The sequence below is a fragment of the Limulus polyphemus genome, unplaced genomic scaffold (genome assembly GCF_000517525.1).
Source record: "Limulus polyphemus unplaced genomic scaffold, Limulus_polyphemus-2.1.2 Scaffold2161, whole genome shotgun sequence".
Taxonomy (NCBI): domain Eukaryota; kingdom Metazoa; phylum Arthropoda; class Merostomata; order Xiphosura; family Limulidae; genus Limulus; species Limulus polyphemus.
Window position 1 is genome coordinate 141862 of NW_013667771.1, and position 16662 is coordinate 158523.

At 35.2% G+C, this 16662-nt stretch overlaps 1 protein-coding gene across 1 annotated transcript in view; it reads right to left on the reverse strand.

The window, feature by feature from the left end:
• LOC111087445 (Down syndrome cell adhesion molecule-like protein 1 homolog) overlaps positions 1-16662 on the reverse strand; it is an 80155-nt gene that overhangs the window by 14116 nt on the left and 49377 nt on the right. The window contains exon 12 of the mRNA XM_022394082.1: positions 15643-15835. Coding sequence (XP_022249790.1) covers positions 15643-15835 — 193 coding nt within the window. The remainder of the gene's footprint in view (positions 1-15642; positions 15836-16662) is intronic.

The window sequence follows — 16662 nt, forward strand, 5'->3', positions numbered from 1 at the left end:
CAAAACATTTCCCCCAACTGATGTAAATCTGATAGGCCAATAATTGCTGGAACAATGTCGATTACCTCCCTTGAAAAGAGGAGTGACATTAGATAACTTCCAATCCTTCAGCACCTGCCCACTATTCAAGAACACAAAAAATAATAGCAAGTGGCTCACATATCTAATCTTTAACCTCCTCCAAAACCCTTGGGGAAATATTATCTGGCCCAGTAGCCTTATCATTCTTTAAACTTCCCATTTTTTTCTTAACCAGCTCAGAATCAATGCATTTGAACTTGTTTCCATCTACCAACTGTTCAAAATGAGGAATATTCTTTAACCTTTGTTAGTAAAAAGTGAAGAAAATGCAGAAGTTAATAACCCAGTCATCTCATAATCATCACATACAAGCCTTCCTTTATCATCCCTCAAGGGTCCTACACCAATCTTTACATTTTCTTTACTTTTTATGTATTTAAAGAAAGTATTACTGTGAATTTTTACATTTTCAGTCAATTTTATTTCAAACTTCCGTTTTGATATTCTAAGTTGACCAACTTTCATGATCTTTTAAATCTTTCATCATACCAGTCAATTTAAATTTCTTAAATCTACAATGCTTTAATTTTATCTGTTATACCATTTGTGAGCCAACCTGGTTTTTACTTGCAGCCACCCTTTTCTTTTTTATGAAAAATATGTTTATCTTGAATGTTTAAAATTTTATCTTTAAACATTTTCCACATTTGATCAGTGTCTCCAAATAACTCAATTGCCCAATTTACAACTTACAGATAATTCTTGTCACATCCAAAATGTCATTTATCCTTATCTCCATATGCAGCTAAACATCGAACATAATACAATAATGATCACTTGCACTCACATGTTCCCCCAATTTCCACCCTCAAAAAAATTTCTATATCAGAAGTTAAAGATAAATCTAAAACAGTATTGTTTCTAGTAAGTTCCGTGACCAATTGGTGAAGAATACCATCTTGCACAATTTCCAAAAACCTTTCTCCATCATGATATGACTAGCATTTCCCCATCTATATGCCTTAAATTAAAATCAACCATAATTATGACCTCATTAACAGCTAAAATCTTAATTTCACTATAAAGTTTCTAACTAATTTCATCAGTATCATCTGGTGGTCTCTAATATATTCCCACTAAAAACCTTTTACTTTTATATCCACTAATAAAGACCCAAATGGGTTCAATATCCATGCTGTTATCTTTAATATCCTCAACTGGATGTAACTCACATTTTATGTATAAAGCCACTCCTCCCCCTCCCTTTAGAACTCTATCCCTATTAAATAACGAATAACCCTGTATTTCAAAGAAATTTCTGTCATCAAAATTATATACATTTAACCATTTTTCAGTTATTCTCATTATATCAAAATCTTCCATTCCTACCAGTGCCTTAAAGTAATCTGTTTTATTTCTTACTAGCTTGACGGACGTTATGTATATTCATGATTAATGAAAGGTTATCTTAGGACATAAAAAGTTGCTTCCCTTATATGTAATTGTAAAAAACGCACATAAAAACTGCAAAAGGAAAAAAATGTGAAACCGTAAGTTTAACGTATCTCCGCATAAGTCCAACAAACCTTCATGCCAAATTTGGTGCAGATTCATCAACAGGGGGCAAAGTAGCGGTAAAAAAGCAAAAATGCCCATAAAACTGCAAAACTGAAAATTTGTATATATCTCCCCATGAACCTCCATACCAACTCTGATGAAGATCCATCTACTGGAGGTGATGTAGTTACATGGACATACAGCAGACAGTACTGTTAAATTTATATAGATACTTCTAGCATTATATCAGGTTTTACATATAGGTCGGATTCTTTATAGTAGGTGTCTGTGACTTGTTGGTGATAAATTTCAACAATAAACAAACAGCATACAAGCCACTTGTTTTAGAATAATATATTAAAAAAATTCAAATGTACATACTAATGTTCATTACACTATTGGTTATCACAGTTGTATCCAGAGCTTTAAATAATTGTCTTCTTTTTGTCAAATTCTACACAGGTTGGTTCAGTTACTTTTTAACACAATTTGACAAGACAAATTACTTCTTCTCTACTCTGTTATTACAATACAGTCTGTGATAATTTCACTTTAAAATCACCACTATAACTGTTGGTTACTATAGTAGTATCCAAAGCTTTAAATAATTGTCTCTTTTTTCATAGAAGTCCACACAGGCTGATTCCATTACTTTAGAACACAATTGACAAGACAAATTACTTCTTCTCTACTCTGTTATTACAATACAATTGTGATAATTTCACTTTAAAATCACCACTATATGCTCATTGTGGTTAAACTCACTATCATGTTGTCTAGATCTATTTAAGTTCTCAAACTAAAGTTTGGACACATATTTATACCCCAGCATTGGCCTAGAATGTTCCACACACTTCAAGATATTATGATTCAATAACACAAATTAAAATAACAAGAAAAATGTAGATGGTTCTATAGTAACGTGATGCAATAATATAACAATTGCCAATTCACAACTGAACTACACAACGTATGATTTGTGAACAGTTAAGTAAACAAAGTTGCAATAACCTATTGCTTCTAAAAATAACTAAATTTAACACTCACATTAAACAGTTGTGTATATCTAACACATTACAACAGTAACAATTAAACTTATCTTCAGAACTACTTCTATACTCATTTTCTATGCTAAACTTTTCTATACATCTTTTTTTTTGTATCTAGTTTATCCTGGCACTCACCACTGTCTAGTCCTCATATAAATCTTTCTTTACAGCTGAGTAAATGACCCTTTCAAACAAGACAGACCCTACCCTATTTAAATGTATACCACCCATTCCAAAAAAGCTCCCAACTAGTCAATCTGCTTATCCTTACATATCAATCTAAGCTTAGCATTTAGCCCTACTTTTTTTTATAATTTCTGCTATTTATAATTTCATCCCCACAATTAATTCTTGGCAGCACCTCTGTCACAATTAAATTACGGACTTTTTCTTTAAATGCTTTTATAAACCCCTTGTACATATTAATTAGCTCCTCTGACCTACCCTTCCCTACATCATTAGCCCTACATGCACAACAAAAACTGCATCTCTGTTAGCCATCTTTATTATATCTCCTGCTCTATTAGTTATATCCTCCATCTGTGCTTCTGGGTAGCATAATCGATTCTTTTCTCTCTATTTATCCCACAGACTATTCTATCCACATGCCTTGTCAAGGAATCACCTATAACTATAACCTCCTTATCATCCACAGCCTTCTCTAACCCTTTTGTTTTCCTTTCCTCCAATAGTTCCTCATCTGAAGAAGCCAAGGACTGAAATTTGTTGCTGAACAGAATAGTCTCATTATAACTAAATTTACTATTTTTAGCCCTAATAGTACTCTTTTTAACTTCCAGAAAGTCATTGTTAGCTGATGTATCCCTTGCATGTAAAAGTTTGAGTTCCTCTTGAAATCCTGCTGCCATTTACCACAGTTTACACTTCTCTTTATCTGTTGCCTCTACTTTAATTAGGATAGCCTCCAACCTACAAACTCTACATACAAATTGCAAATCTTCGCTATTAGCTTCCTTAAAAGTACACAGCAGTCCCAAGTTCCCAAATAAATCCCACTCATTGCACCCATCACACATAACAAACTGTGAATGCTTAACTCCTACACTAGTCTTAACTATTGTATTTCTAGCCTGTAAATAGATACTCAATACTAAATACCAGTAGCCTATTGCCAACACTGAGAATGAAATATATTACAGTTTTTTATTACTACTTAACGTTCAGACTAAAGTAATTAAGTCTTTACTTTATTTGATCTTTATGTAATATTAATAATACGATGTATATAGTCTGATTTATAACCTATCTATAAGTTGAATTTAAAGTAATGGGTTTAAAGTCAAGTAAAGAAGCAAAGAGGCAATTATCTTGCTTTTAGATTGCATTTGTTTAATACAACAATGTATTTAACCTGTCTTACGATTTATCAGTAAGTTAAATTATAGCTAAGCCTACAGTACCATTACACATCCTAAGCCTAATCTAACATTGCAGTACAGGTTACACCACTGAGGTCTAATTTAAAACTTTAACCCTACTAATTTTATTTACCAATCTAAATAAGGTTTTGTTTGGTTGGAATATGCATATCCAGGATTGGAAGAAGTGAAATTTGCCTTAAGGAATAGTACTGTTACGTATCTGCTCGTTTGTTAATTTCCGGTATAAATTCTTTCCGAGGAGCTTCAGCTATACAAATCCTTTCTTAATTAAAACTAGTTTATTCTTTCTTGATAGAACTTTTTAGTACACAGAATTTCCAATCAGTCACTTTAAACTTAACAACTTTTATAACACACACTATAAATCACAGTGATTCACACACTTTACTTGCAGTGCCTACTGTTCGCTTGACTCAGTTATCTATCACTTCAATCTATCTGCATATCTGTCTGTTGCTGGCTTTATTTGCCGGGGTTATATACTAAAAAAGAGGGAACCTGGCAAACACTTGGATATTCGCGGAGTTCCTCGATAAGTCATGATCCTTCTAGAAACTCCAGCGCGCATGCTCCCGGTGGCACGTGACTTCTGCTGTTGTAACATTGCCCCTTCCTTAATATTGTTCATCCCGAACAATAGCCACATACATTAAACCAATTATCAATTATCAATAACTTGATTAAATGTACAGAATTTACCAACACAAAATTAAAATACAACAAAGTCTCTTAATTTTACAGGACGTTTCTTCTTCCGTACTGGTCTCTATCTCATTGGCTTCTGCTTCATGTATGGTTCATCTTCTCCATCAGGAAATGTCCCATTATCGGTAACAGTCACATCAGTGGTAGTAACTTCATTAATGGCTTCACTCTTCCTTCTCAAAACTGGGTAGAGTTTCTTCTTCAACAGTGGCTTTTTAAGATGACACGTCTTCAGCTGCATCATTTGTTCCATTGTTCACTTCATTCCAACTGAAATGTCCTGGACCATGATAATGCCAAAGCCTGTTGGCATGCACCACCTTTGGCTTACCTCGCCGACCACAATTCATTTGAAAAGTCACGTCTGAGAGACGATCCACTATGTCATATGGGCCTTCTTATGGAGAAGACAACTTAGGAGACTTCCCTTTGGTCTTCCTGGGATTATACAATAACATTTTGTCTACTGGTACAAAGCTGACTTCAGTAGATCTCTTATCATAACATAGCTTCATAGAATCAGCAGACGTTTTCAAGTTTGAATGCACTTGATGGTGAATATCATCCATCCTTTCAGATAACACTTTCACAAACTATGGCACAATTTTAGGCAACTCTTCGTAAGGTGGGCATCCTGTTATCAGGTCCACTGGCAACCGAAGTTCCTGACTAAACATCAACATTGCTGAAGTGTATCCAGTGGCTTCATGCTCTCCTGTTCTATAGGCCATCAACAGTGGAGGAAGTAAGACATCCCAGTCATCTTGGCAGTTAATACAAAACTTTGCCAATTCCTGTCCCAGTGTTCTACCATCCCATCAGACTGTGGGTGAAGTGACGTTGTCCTGGTCTTTCGTAAACCAAACAACTTGCAGCATTCATGGAACACAGCTGATTCAAAGTTACGGCCTTGATTCTTAATGCAGTTCGTATGGCATACCAAACCTGAAAATGAAATCACTAATAGCTGAAGCTACAATTGTAGTTTCCTGATTTGGTATTGCATATGCCACAGGCCACTTGGTGAAATAATCCATCACCACACAAATGTATCTGTTTCCAGCACGAGTTTGGGGCAAAGGACCAGCAATGTCAACAGCTAGTCTTTCCATTGGTGCACCAACTTGATATAAATTCATTGGAGCACATCCCTTATGCTTGGGTCCCCTTTTAGCACAACATGTACTGCAGGTCCTGCACCATTCTTCCACATCTTGCCTCATACCTATCCAGTAAAATCTGTGTCGTAGGTGACTCAATGTCATCTTAACTCTAAGATGTCCTCCTGTTAAACTATCATGGGATTGATGCAGTACAACTTCCCGTAACTTTCTCAGTATAACTGTTTGCCAGGTCATCACTTTCCCATCTTCAGACAAGAATACCATCTTCAAGCTTCAATTGGTCCCATTGTGCCCAATAGTTCTTTGTCACAGGGCTTAAGCTAGACACCTTCTCCCAAGCTGGGCACAAAACACTTGCTTGTAGAAAATCAATTATTGGCTTCAAATCTTGGTCTTTCTCCTGTTCTGCTTTAATATCTATACCTGGTTCCACTTCACCATCATCAGCTCCTTCAGTCACTTTGATTTCAGCTTGATGGCACCTGGTTAGTCCAACCTCTCTTTTAACACTTACTCGAATTTGGCCTTTGTTGTTCCCAAACATCGTTTTATCAAAGTTAACTACACACTTCCTCGGTAGTAAGTAGTCCAACCCTGTTATGCATGGGTCTTCAATGTCAGCCTAGTATACTTTGTGTGTGTCCTTTATGCCCATGAGCTCAATAGTTACCCACACTGGTCCTCCTTTGTGATCTAGCACCTTGATACTCACAAGGGTTTGCTGAGATGCAGAATCTATGAGAAAGTTGCACTTCTGGCCATCCACGTAGACACTATGTGTTCTTGCCATTTTACACTTAGCTTTTGGGACTTTCACAATGGGGATTGGTAGACATCCTTCAACACCAACCACTACTGGTTTCCCGAAGCTGACTTATTGGTAGTATTCTTCTTACACTTTCTCTTCATATCTCCTTGCTCTCCACAGTTCCAACAACCTTTCTGGGTAGCAGCCTTTCCTGCCGTGGCATCTTCCCTGTGTTGAAGTTATCGGCATTGAGCTCTCTTGTGCCCCGGTTCATTATAGTGCCAGCAAAGTCCCTCAAACTTCTCTGAAAGCTGCCCTTTTCTGGCCTTGAATCCTGATGACTGTACCAATCTTGGTACCTCTGTGCTGGACTTAACATAGGATTCGAATTCAAGAGCTCTGGCCATTGCATCTTTTATAGTAGAGGGGTGTGCTTGCTTTACTTATATCTTCAGTTGTGGACTGTCCAAGGTGTCTACAAACTGATCCCTTAGCAACAGCTTAAGGACATTGGATGGTGCAGTTGGGTAAGCTTTGTGTGCCATACTTCCCAAATCTTGTGCCAGCTCTTGCAGGCTTTCCCCTTTAGCATGGACCCTCGTCCTAAACCTAGTCCTGTAGACTTCAGACTGATTTTGAGTTCCATACCTGAGTTTTAGACCAGCTACCAGTGCTCCCTAGTTGTGCCTGTTGTCTGCTGACAACTGTCCAAGTATATCCAGTGGTTGTACCTTCAGGCTCGTTGCCAGGTACACTGCTTTCCTGTGGCTTCCTTCATACTAGATCACCCCTATTGCTGACACTCATGTCTGGAATGTGACTTCTGACAGGACTGAAGATGTCTGCATTAGGGTTTAGCTGCGTGGTCTGGAAGGGGCTTCCCATTGTCTGGGGCTGACTAGGTCCATGGCTAATATATTTTCCTTGTGTAGAAGACACTGTTGTTGTCTCTCTTCATGTTTATTTTCTCGTTCTTCTTCTTTTCTTTTTCCTCCAACAACTGCTGTAATCACTCTTCTTGTTTGTGTTGTTGTTCGAGCTGCCACTGTTGCAGGTTTTCCTGCCACTGCTGTAGCCTCTCTGCTTGTTTCTTTTTTTTTCACCTCCAATCACTGCTGTTGTCTCTCTTCTTGTTTATTTTCTCGTTCTTCTTCTTCTTCTTTTCTTTTTCCTCCAACAACTGCTGTAATCACTCTTCTTGTTTGTGTTGCTGTTCGAGCTGCCACTGTTGCAGGTTTTCTTGCCACTGCTGTTGTCTCTCTTCTTGTTTATGTTGCTGTTTGAGCTGCCAATGTTGCAGGTTTTCTTGCCACTACTGTTGTCTCTCTTCTTGTTTCTTTTCCTTTTCCTCCAACAACTGCTGTAATCTCTTTTCTTTTTTCTTTTGGTGTTGTTGTATTGGTGCCATCAAATCTCCTAAACTATAGTTTGGTTTGCCACTTTTCATTTCTATCTTCTTTTTTTTTTTCTTTTCAGTCCCACTCTCTGACACCAATTTGTTACGTATCTGCTCGTTTGTTAATTTCCGGTATAAATTCTTCCTGAGGAACTTCAGCAATACAAGTCGTTTCTTAATTAAAACTGGTTTATTCTTTTTTGATAAAACATTTTAGTACACAGAATTTCCAATCAGTCACTTTAAACTTAACAACCTTTATAACACACGCTATAAATCACAGTGATTCACACACATTACTTATGGTGCCTGCTGTTCGCTTAACTGAATTATCTACCTCTTCAATCTATCTGCATATCTATCTATCGCTGGCTTTATTTGCCGAGCTTATACTAAAAAAAGGGCACCTGGCAAACACTCGGATATTCGCGGAGTTCCTCGATAAGTCATGATCCTTCTAGAAACTCCAGCGCGCATGCTCCCAGCATCGCATGACTTCCTCTGTCATAACAGTATTATTATTGCTACTTTGAAAGAAGGAGATAGTTTTCCTGACACAGAACAAATTGAAAGGGTAGAATAGACAGACTGATTGATCAAAGCTAAGGCACCCAACTACCACAGAAAACACTCATTTAGTTTTTTTCTGCATCACATATAAAGCATTAGCAATAATCTCAAGAATCTAGTTCTTAGCCTGCAACATTTTCTCATTTTATTGGATTTGGAAATGCTTTCATTCCTATACTTCATCCATTGTATGAGAAGATATTCTGCATCCGTTTAACATCAATAGTAAATAATGGGTCTTCAGCTGAGAGAGAGGGGGGTTGTTTATGAAACCATATTGAGCAAAAATGTCACCAAGACTTCTCTCATCATTAATGTTTTTAACATGCAACAATAAGTTACAAAGAAGGCTACCATTCTTGATAATGTGCAAACAAATGCCAGAACTAATAAAAATAATGGTATGTTTTAAATTGAGTGGCATATATAGACATTTACTTGACAGGCTATTAGATATGTAAATAAGTATACAATAATATCACATTTAACAACAATTAAATACACTTCAATGAGAATAAGAATCCTGTCATTAGTAAATATTTGCTGTGCATTGATCTTACTCATTTGCTAGTGTGAAAATTACCTTTTGTTATTGATTAAGTCATCCAAACAGAAATATATAAATTTGACATTCTTGTTAAGAAATCTAATTAAACCTTGCTAAGTATTAACTGAATGTCAATTAACAGCATAATTCGTTGTCAGGTGCAATGGAAGTTATAATTTTCCTATACTGAAAATGATTTCTGATAGGTACTTACCTCCCCCTCACATGAATAGCTATTCTCGTTCAGTGCTGCCCTCTACATACAAAAACAAATTTTTGCACATGCCACAAGCCTCGATCCTTCCACATCTGGAATTGACTGATTCTAATGCATCTTGCATGTAAATCATCCTGTAACAACTCTCCAGCAATAAGAGTGTGACACTCTCTTGATGCATATGACTCCCTCTATTCAATACTATTCTACCAAACTATCACTTAGAATTTGAAGGAAAAAATGGAAGTAGTACTTTTCAGTGGGAGGGAAGGGTGGCAAGTACCTATTGGAAATACATTTTCAGTATAGGAAAATTATAACTTCTGATACAGTACATTACCTCCTCTCATATGAATAGGTAGAATCCCACATTGAACAGGTGGGGGATCGGTGCGAGGGAAAGAAAGCATCCTAAGGACACTTTCAAAGAGAGTCTCGAAGCTGAAGATCACATGTGGGAGACTGTGCTACTTCTGAACCAGGTATAATCTTTGTCCATTGTGGAAAGATGCCGCATATATAGGCAGAAAAGCACATTGAAATGAGAGAGAACTATGGCAGGATAGTGATCTGAACCATACATTATATAGTTATGTTATAAAACTCAATCCCAAAAAACATAAAAGTGGGTAAGATTAAAGGATGATCCCATAGGTGTATAGTGACTAGGGTGCAATGAACCATACATAACAAGTCAACTACATCCAACACTCATGCCACCAGGAACTGACATCTATGTGGGGGTAGAAAAGTGGATCATACTGCCGGCAAGTCGACTACAATCCAAAACCCAGGCTACCAGGTACCAACGTTCAAGTGGGGGTAGGAAAGAGGATCATACCAGAGGCAAGTCAACTATAATCCCAAACCCAGCCATCTGGTGGGGGTAGGAAAGAGGATTACACATTCATAAGACAGGAGGGAACCTCATACCCCCAATCCATGAATGGGTACATGTTGTTTAATAACAATGTGATAAATTGAATGATCAATCTAGGAACTCAACATCCAGTATTGGAAAGATATCTGTGTAATGTAAACCATCTCATTCAAACATATAATGCTAGGAACCGCACCAAGTGCAGGAACATCCTTGGAATAATAATCTTCGAGGGATAGAGGAAGGTGAACAACAGTAGTACTTCCACGTGACCCACTACATGGATGGAGTAATAAGAGTAGAAATGAGTAAGGGAATAGAGACATCTGTAACACGTGTGTGAGGGTTTATGTTGATTGGTTCAACTCTAAATCTAAAACCCAACCACTGGGAACCAACATTCATGTGGGGTAGGATGAGAGATCCCAATTCAAGGGGTGAATTGCAATTTTGATGGCTCACTTCCATGTTACATAATGGAGGATATCTCATCATCTACACCACTCACTGCCCTACTTTCAACTGAATGGCTGTATAATCATTTATATATATTACTAGTTTAAGTATACCTGGACAGGCACAACTCACTATAGAGCAAGATCCATAAAGAAAATGAAAGGGAGATACCGTTGAAAATAAGAGGTATATATATACTAAAATATAACTTACCCAATCATAGTCTCACAAAAGAGTGAAGGATAGTGGATGATGATACCCCAATAAGGAAGAAATGGCTACTCCAAATAAAGAATAGAAGATGAATGTATGAGGAGTAGTCCCAGGGCTTGACAGATGAAGTATCTCCAACGGACGACAGTTTAGATATGCAGGGAAAAGATAAAGTGCATAATCTGAGTAAAGACATGAGGAATCAATGATGGGAAACATCATTGGATACATGGAATAAAAGGCCAATTGAACAAAATCCAAACCTAATGGGTCAGGGAGAAAGGAAAAAAAATCACAGAGAAAGCAATGGAGTAAGAGAAGGAAATCATGGGATATGGATTCAATAGAAAAACCTTGAAAAGAATGAAGCAACCCAAAGCATGTATTGGAGCAACAAGGTCATCTGGAACCAATCAAGAAGAAATATAAAATATCCTCTTTGGAATAACTCAACAAGTTACAAATATCATTACTGTATAATAGAGAGTAAACTTATTGAGAGAAATTTGTACAAAGATACGGAAAAAAATTTAAATAAAATGCTTGAAAAGTTTAGCACAAACTAAACGTTAGAACATGAGTACTACCAGACAAGAAGCAATAGTTTGATAGAATTGAACAAATGGAGTCACATGTGTCAAGAGAGTATATTTCACTCTTATTGGTGGAAGGTTGTCGCTTGATGATTTGCATGTGAAAAGCATTGGAATCAGTCAATTCCAGATGTGGGAGATTCAAAGCTTGTGGCATGCATAAAACGTTTTTGCATACAGAGAGCAGCACTAAACGAGAATAGCTATTATCTGAATGGAGGTAATGTACGGTATTGGAATTACATGTTACTTCAACATTGTTAAAAATGGGTTTAATTGTTGTTTTTAATGTTCACTGAATGTTAATAATGGTTATATATATATATATGTGTGTGTGTGTGTGTGTGTAATTGCATGTCAACTGAATATCTATTCCATACAATTTAAAGCGATACCAAAATAATTGTTCTACATTTCTTTGTGGTGTGTATTCCTAAGTGGACTGAGTGGAACTATAATAAAATTAACAAAAGTTTTTCTATTCTCAAAATTAATGTTTTGGATGTTTATATTGAAATAAATATTTCAATATTTTTACTGAGCAATGTATGCCAACTGATAGATTTATAAAAAGAAACAGCTATGCTTGAACACCAACATGAAAAACTTCAACTGGATATTTGCAGACAACTAGTCTGGAAAATAAAATATTGACTATACATTGAAAATCTGATAGAATCATGCTTTTTTATAAAGATTGGTTTTGGCCTTGACATTTCAACTCAGATCTTGGTCTCGAAATGTATCTTAGGTCTTGTTCTTGACACCATCTCTGGTATTTGCATTCTACATTACTATTATTAAAAATTACTGTCAGAAAAGGACTTTAGCACCCAATACCTGGAACTAGTTGATACTATCAGTATTAATTTCTTTGTGTTATTAACAAATATCACTAGTTGAATTTATATACCTGCAGTGATAATGGTTGTATTATTAACAGATTACAATCAAAGTACGAACAGTATGCAGTGCACAGAAATATTTCATGCTTGCAGCGTTAATGGATGGTATTATTAACATACTACTGTTAGGAAAGGACTTTAATACTCAGTGCATGGAAATATACTTCATGTGTTCATTTAGTTACATTATTAATAGTTTACTGTTACAAAATAGATTTAATGCCAGTGCATAGAAATATTTCACCCTCAAAATTCTAATACTGATTTGTCTAGGTTAAATAAAGAAAACATGAGAGACAAGCTAACCAAATCGTTTTTTGAATGGATCAAAACTGATAAAACAATGATGTTGGAAAAGCAATTAAATTGATTAAAAGTTTTATGGAAAAAATAAAGACCCAGGTACAAAACAGGGAAAGCATTAGATGCATATAAATTGTGTATTATACTGTATGTGTGTCTATATATGTATAAACTGTAATTGGTTTTATGTAATGTTAAGTACTATGAGTATAATGCATTTTTTACATTTTGTTTCAATTATTGGTTTGAAGATTAATATTGCTTTTGCTTAAAAGACATTTGCACCATAGTTTGGAAAATATGCTAAGTTTAATATTTGTATACAAAACTTTTTATTGATGTAAATACATCACTCATAATTTTATATTGTATACAGCAGTAGTAAACTTCTATCATTTAGTTAAATAAACAAAGAGATGCTACTTTTAATGTTCAAAGTATACAGAAAACTGATGTTAGGAATAAAAATATTCTACACAAAATTGAAGTTGTGAGACATGAGATATGCTGGTTTTCTTCTTTTTAGACATTCCATTGTTTCCAGTATTTATTGATATCTTTTAGTTTTTGTGTTTTATCACTGTATTAAAAATGCAAAGGAAATATTGTGACTGTGGAGTAATTGATCTTATCTGAACACATTTATACTTTTTTTTATTGTAAAATCTGGCTTGAAGAATTTCTTAACTTTGTTGTTTTATAAGTTATAATAACAAACATGATAGTTCACACTGTAAAACAAAAAGTATACCACAACCAGCTCAAAATGGTATTTTGATAATATCAGCTCAGAAGGGTCAGTAAAAGGTATTATCCAATGAAACATTATACATTTTTCTATCCCTGATTTATTAGAGAGTAATAAGAGCTAATAATGTGAGAAGGTATAGTTTGGAGCTAGTCATGATATGGGTTGTGTTATTTTATATGAATTATCATGTTTTCTGTAATAAATAAAGATTATATTTTCTGCTAATTAGCATAAAAGTATGTGATAAAATTGAAGGTTAAACCTGCATATAGTTACATGATTTTCTGAAAAACTATGGGTTTATGAAACTAATATGTATAAGGCAGCAATGTGTAAGTGGAATAAAAGAAACTAAATTTGGTGTTGAAGCTGAAATCAAAACAAAATGAAAACTTTATTTTCTAAGATAAACAAAAATAGAAAAAAAGGAATTTAAAAAGTGTGCAGGTAGTCATCTGAGTAGTAAGAAAAAGAAAACAAACTGAGAAGATAATTAAGTTTAAACTAAAGATCGTACAGTCAGCACAGGAATTGGAAATGGTACAAAGACAAGACTATTACCACACATCTTGAATCCTTTAGGATCAGACCTTAATTTTCACTAAAAGCACCAAAACTGCATATACGAGGCACATTCTCTCTCTGATGGCCCAATCAGAAAAATGCCTCTAAAATGTACAAATGTCTCTGCTTCAAGTAATAGTTAGAAGGTATTCTCCAAACAAAGGTTGAGAAGGATACAATGCAACTGTCCCATCAAACAATAAATAAGTTCCTTGACTAGTCAAGCTACACAATTAACATTTCTGGTTGAAATTTTGCACAAGATCACAACTTGATTAAGTATGTTCCAAAATTATATCTTATAAAAATTTAAGAATTTTACAGATAAGAAGTACATACTATAGGAGAGCATATCCAATTAACTGTAACATTGATAATTACTTATTGGTGTATGAATATTAAATACAATTATTGTTATTACACTTTATACCAGTGCTTCCCAAATGTTTTTCCTACGTCACCTCAATTTTGATATAAAAATATTTAAGTGTCCCCAGACAGCACCCAAACAACAAAGCAACCAACGTATCCAAAACAAAAGTAGGCCTAGTTATAAGAAACTTCTTGTAACTCCATCAGCTAAAGTCTCAACCCTACAAGGGGCATGATCCACAGTTTGGGAACTGATGCTTTACACCATATCATATCATTTTTATAATATTCACACACATAAGTAACACTATAGAAACTCATCACATTGATAATGTGAAACAAATTCCTAAACATGACCTGGATTTAAAATACAATTAAAAGTTTATTTAAATCTATGAGAAAGACAGGTTTGAAAGTTTAATTTTATAAAATTCCTCTGGCTCTGACAAACTACTATATATACATATATATGAAAGAAGTATTAATTTAAAAAAAATCACTTATTAATAAAACATAAAATATTGTTACGACAGTGGAAGTCACGTGATGCTGGTAACACGTCATGAGATTCTCGAAGGATCTTGACTTTTCGTGGCAACTCTAGTCTGTTCTAGGCGCCCCTTTTTTGTATATAAGCCCAGCAAATAATGCGGAGAGAAAAGATTGCAGATTGAAGACAGATAATTGAGTCAAGTGAGCAGTAGTGATGGTAATATAAAGTGTGTGTTTTGTTATCGAGATTGCAAACATACTGACTGTGGAAATTCTGTGTATTATAAAGTTGTATTGAGAAATAATAAACTAGTTTTAGTTAAGAAAGGACTTGTATCACTGAAGTTTCTCGGAAAAAATTTCTACGGGAAATTGACAAACGAACGGAGATGTAACAATATGTAGCTTTCTTCATAATTTTAATTAATAAACCAGTAAAATAAAAGTTTCATGATTTTTACCCTTAAAAAAAAAGAACCTTTTTAAATTTCTACTCTTACAGTATACCTTGTGGTCTCTAACCTTTCTGTATGAAATAATATCAATTACACACCATATTGGACTACTTGTGTTAAACTTATACTCTTATAGTATACCTTGTGGTCTCTAGCCTTTCTGTATGAAATAATATCAATTACACACCATATTGGACTACTTGTGTTTAATTTATACTCTTATAGTATACCTTGTGATCTTTACCTTCTCTGCATAAAGTAGTATCTATTATACACCGCACTGAACTATATGTATTAGTTAAACAGGGTAAAGGGACTCACCCTTTTTTTATTCCCTTTGAACTTCTTCTGCTTGTTGGTTGGGCTCGGACTTTTGCCCCACCCCAGGACTGACGGCTTTTGTCTTGGGATAGCACTCCAAAGTTGGCAACTAGTTCACATATTTTTGGAGGACTGTTCACTGGTGTTACTTCATCCGAGGAACTGGTGTCATGCTTTATAACTGATGTGCTACCTGCTAAAGATGTACATATGATAACTATAGTCCTACGTGATTGGAAAATCTAAGGAGAAAAGAACAAATAAACTAGAATCATTGTTTATATGGCAAGTGGTCCTATAACCCAATGCAAGGTATTTGTATAGCATACATATAAAAGAAAAGCAAGGACATTAAAATAAGAGAAAGCAATGCTGGAATCTGAGTAGATTATTACAAAATTTAACACAATAACATAACATGACATAACGTTTTGGGACAACATGGACCTATTGGTCCATCCCAGCTGTTCCATCCTCTAAACTATATTTTAAAAAAAGAAGAAGAAAATCTTAAAGCCAGCCTTTATCATTCATATTTATGAAGCTTCCTCTTAAACTCAATTAAATTTACTGTCTCTACAACATCTGTAGTCAACCCATTCCAAAGGCCAACCACCCTGTTAGAAAAATGAAACTGTCTTAGCTGATGATGACTCCTACCTTGCCAACATTTATATTTGTGTCTCCTAGTCCTACTATTCTCACCGTTGAGTATGAAAAAGATGATGCATCGACAATTTCCTTTACAATCTTAAACACCTCAATCAGATCCCTCTAACTCTTCTCTTTCAAGAGAAAATAATAATTTCAGAGATCTTAACCTGTCCTCATATGACATCCCCCTCATCCCAAGTACCATTCTAGTAGCCTTCCTTTGAACCTTTTCCAACAATTCAATGTCCTTCCTAAGGTAAGGAGCCAAAGAGTGAAATCAATACCCCCAAATGTGGCCTAACCAGTGATCTATAAAATGTTTGTTTGTTTTGAATTTCGCGCGCAAAGTTACACGAGGGCTATCTG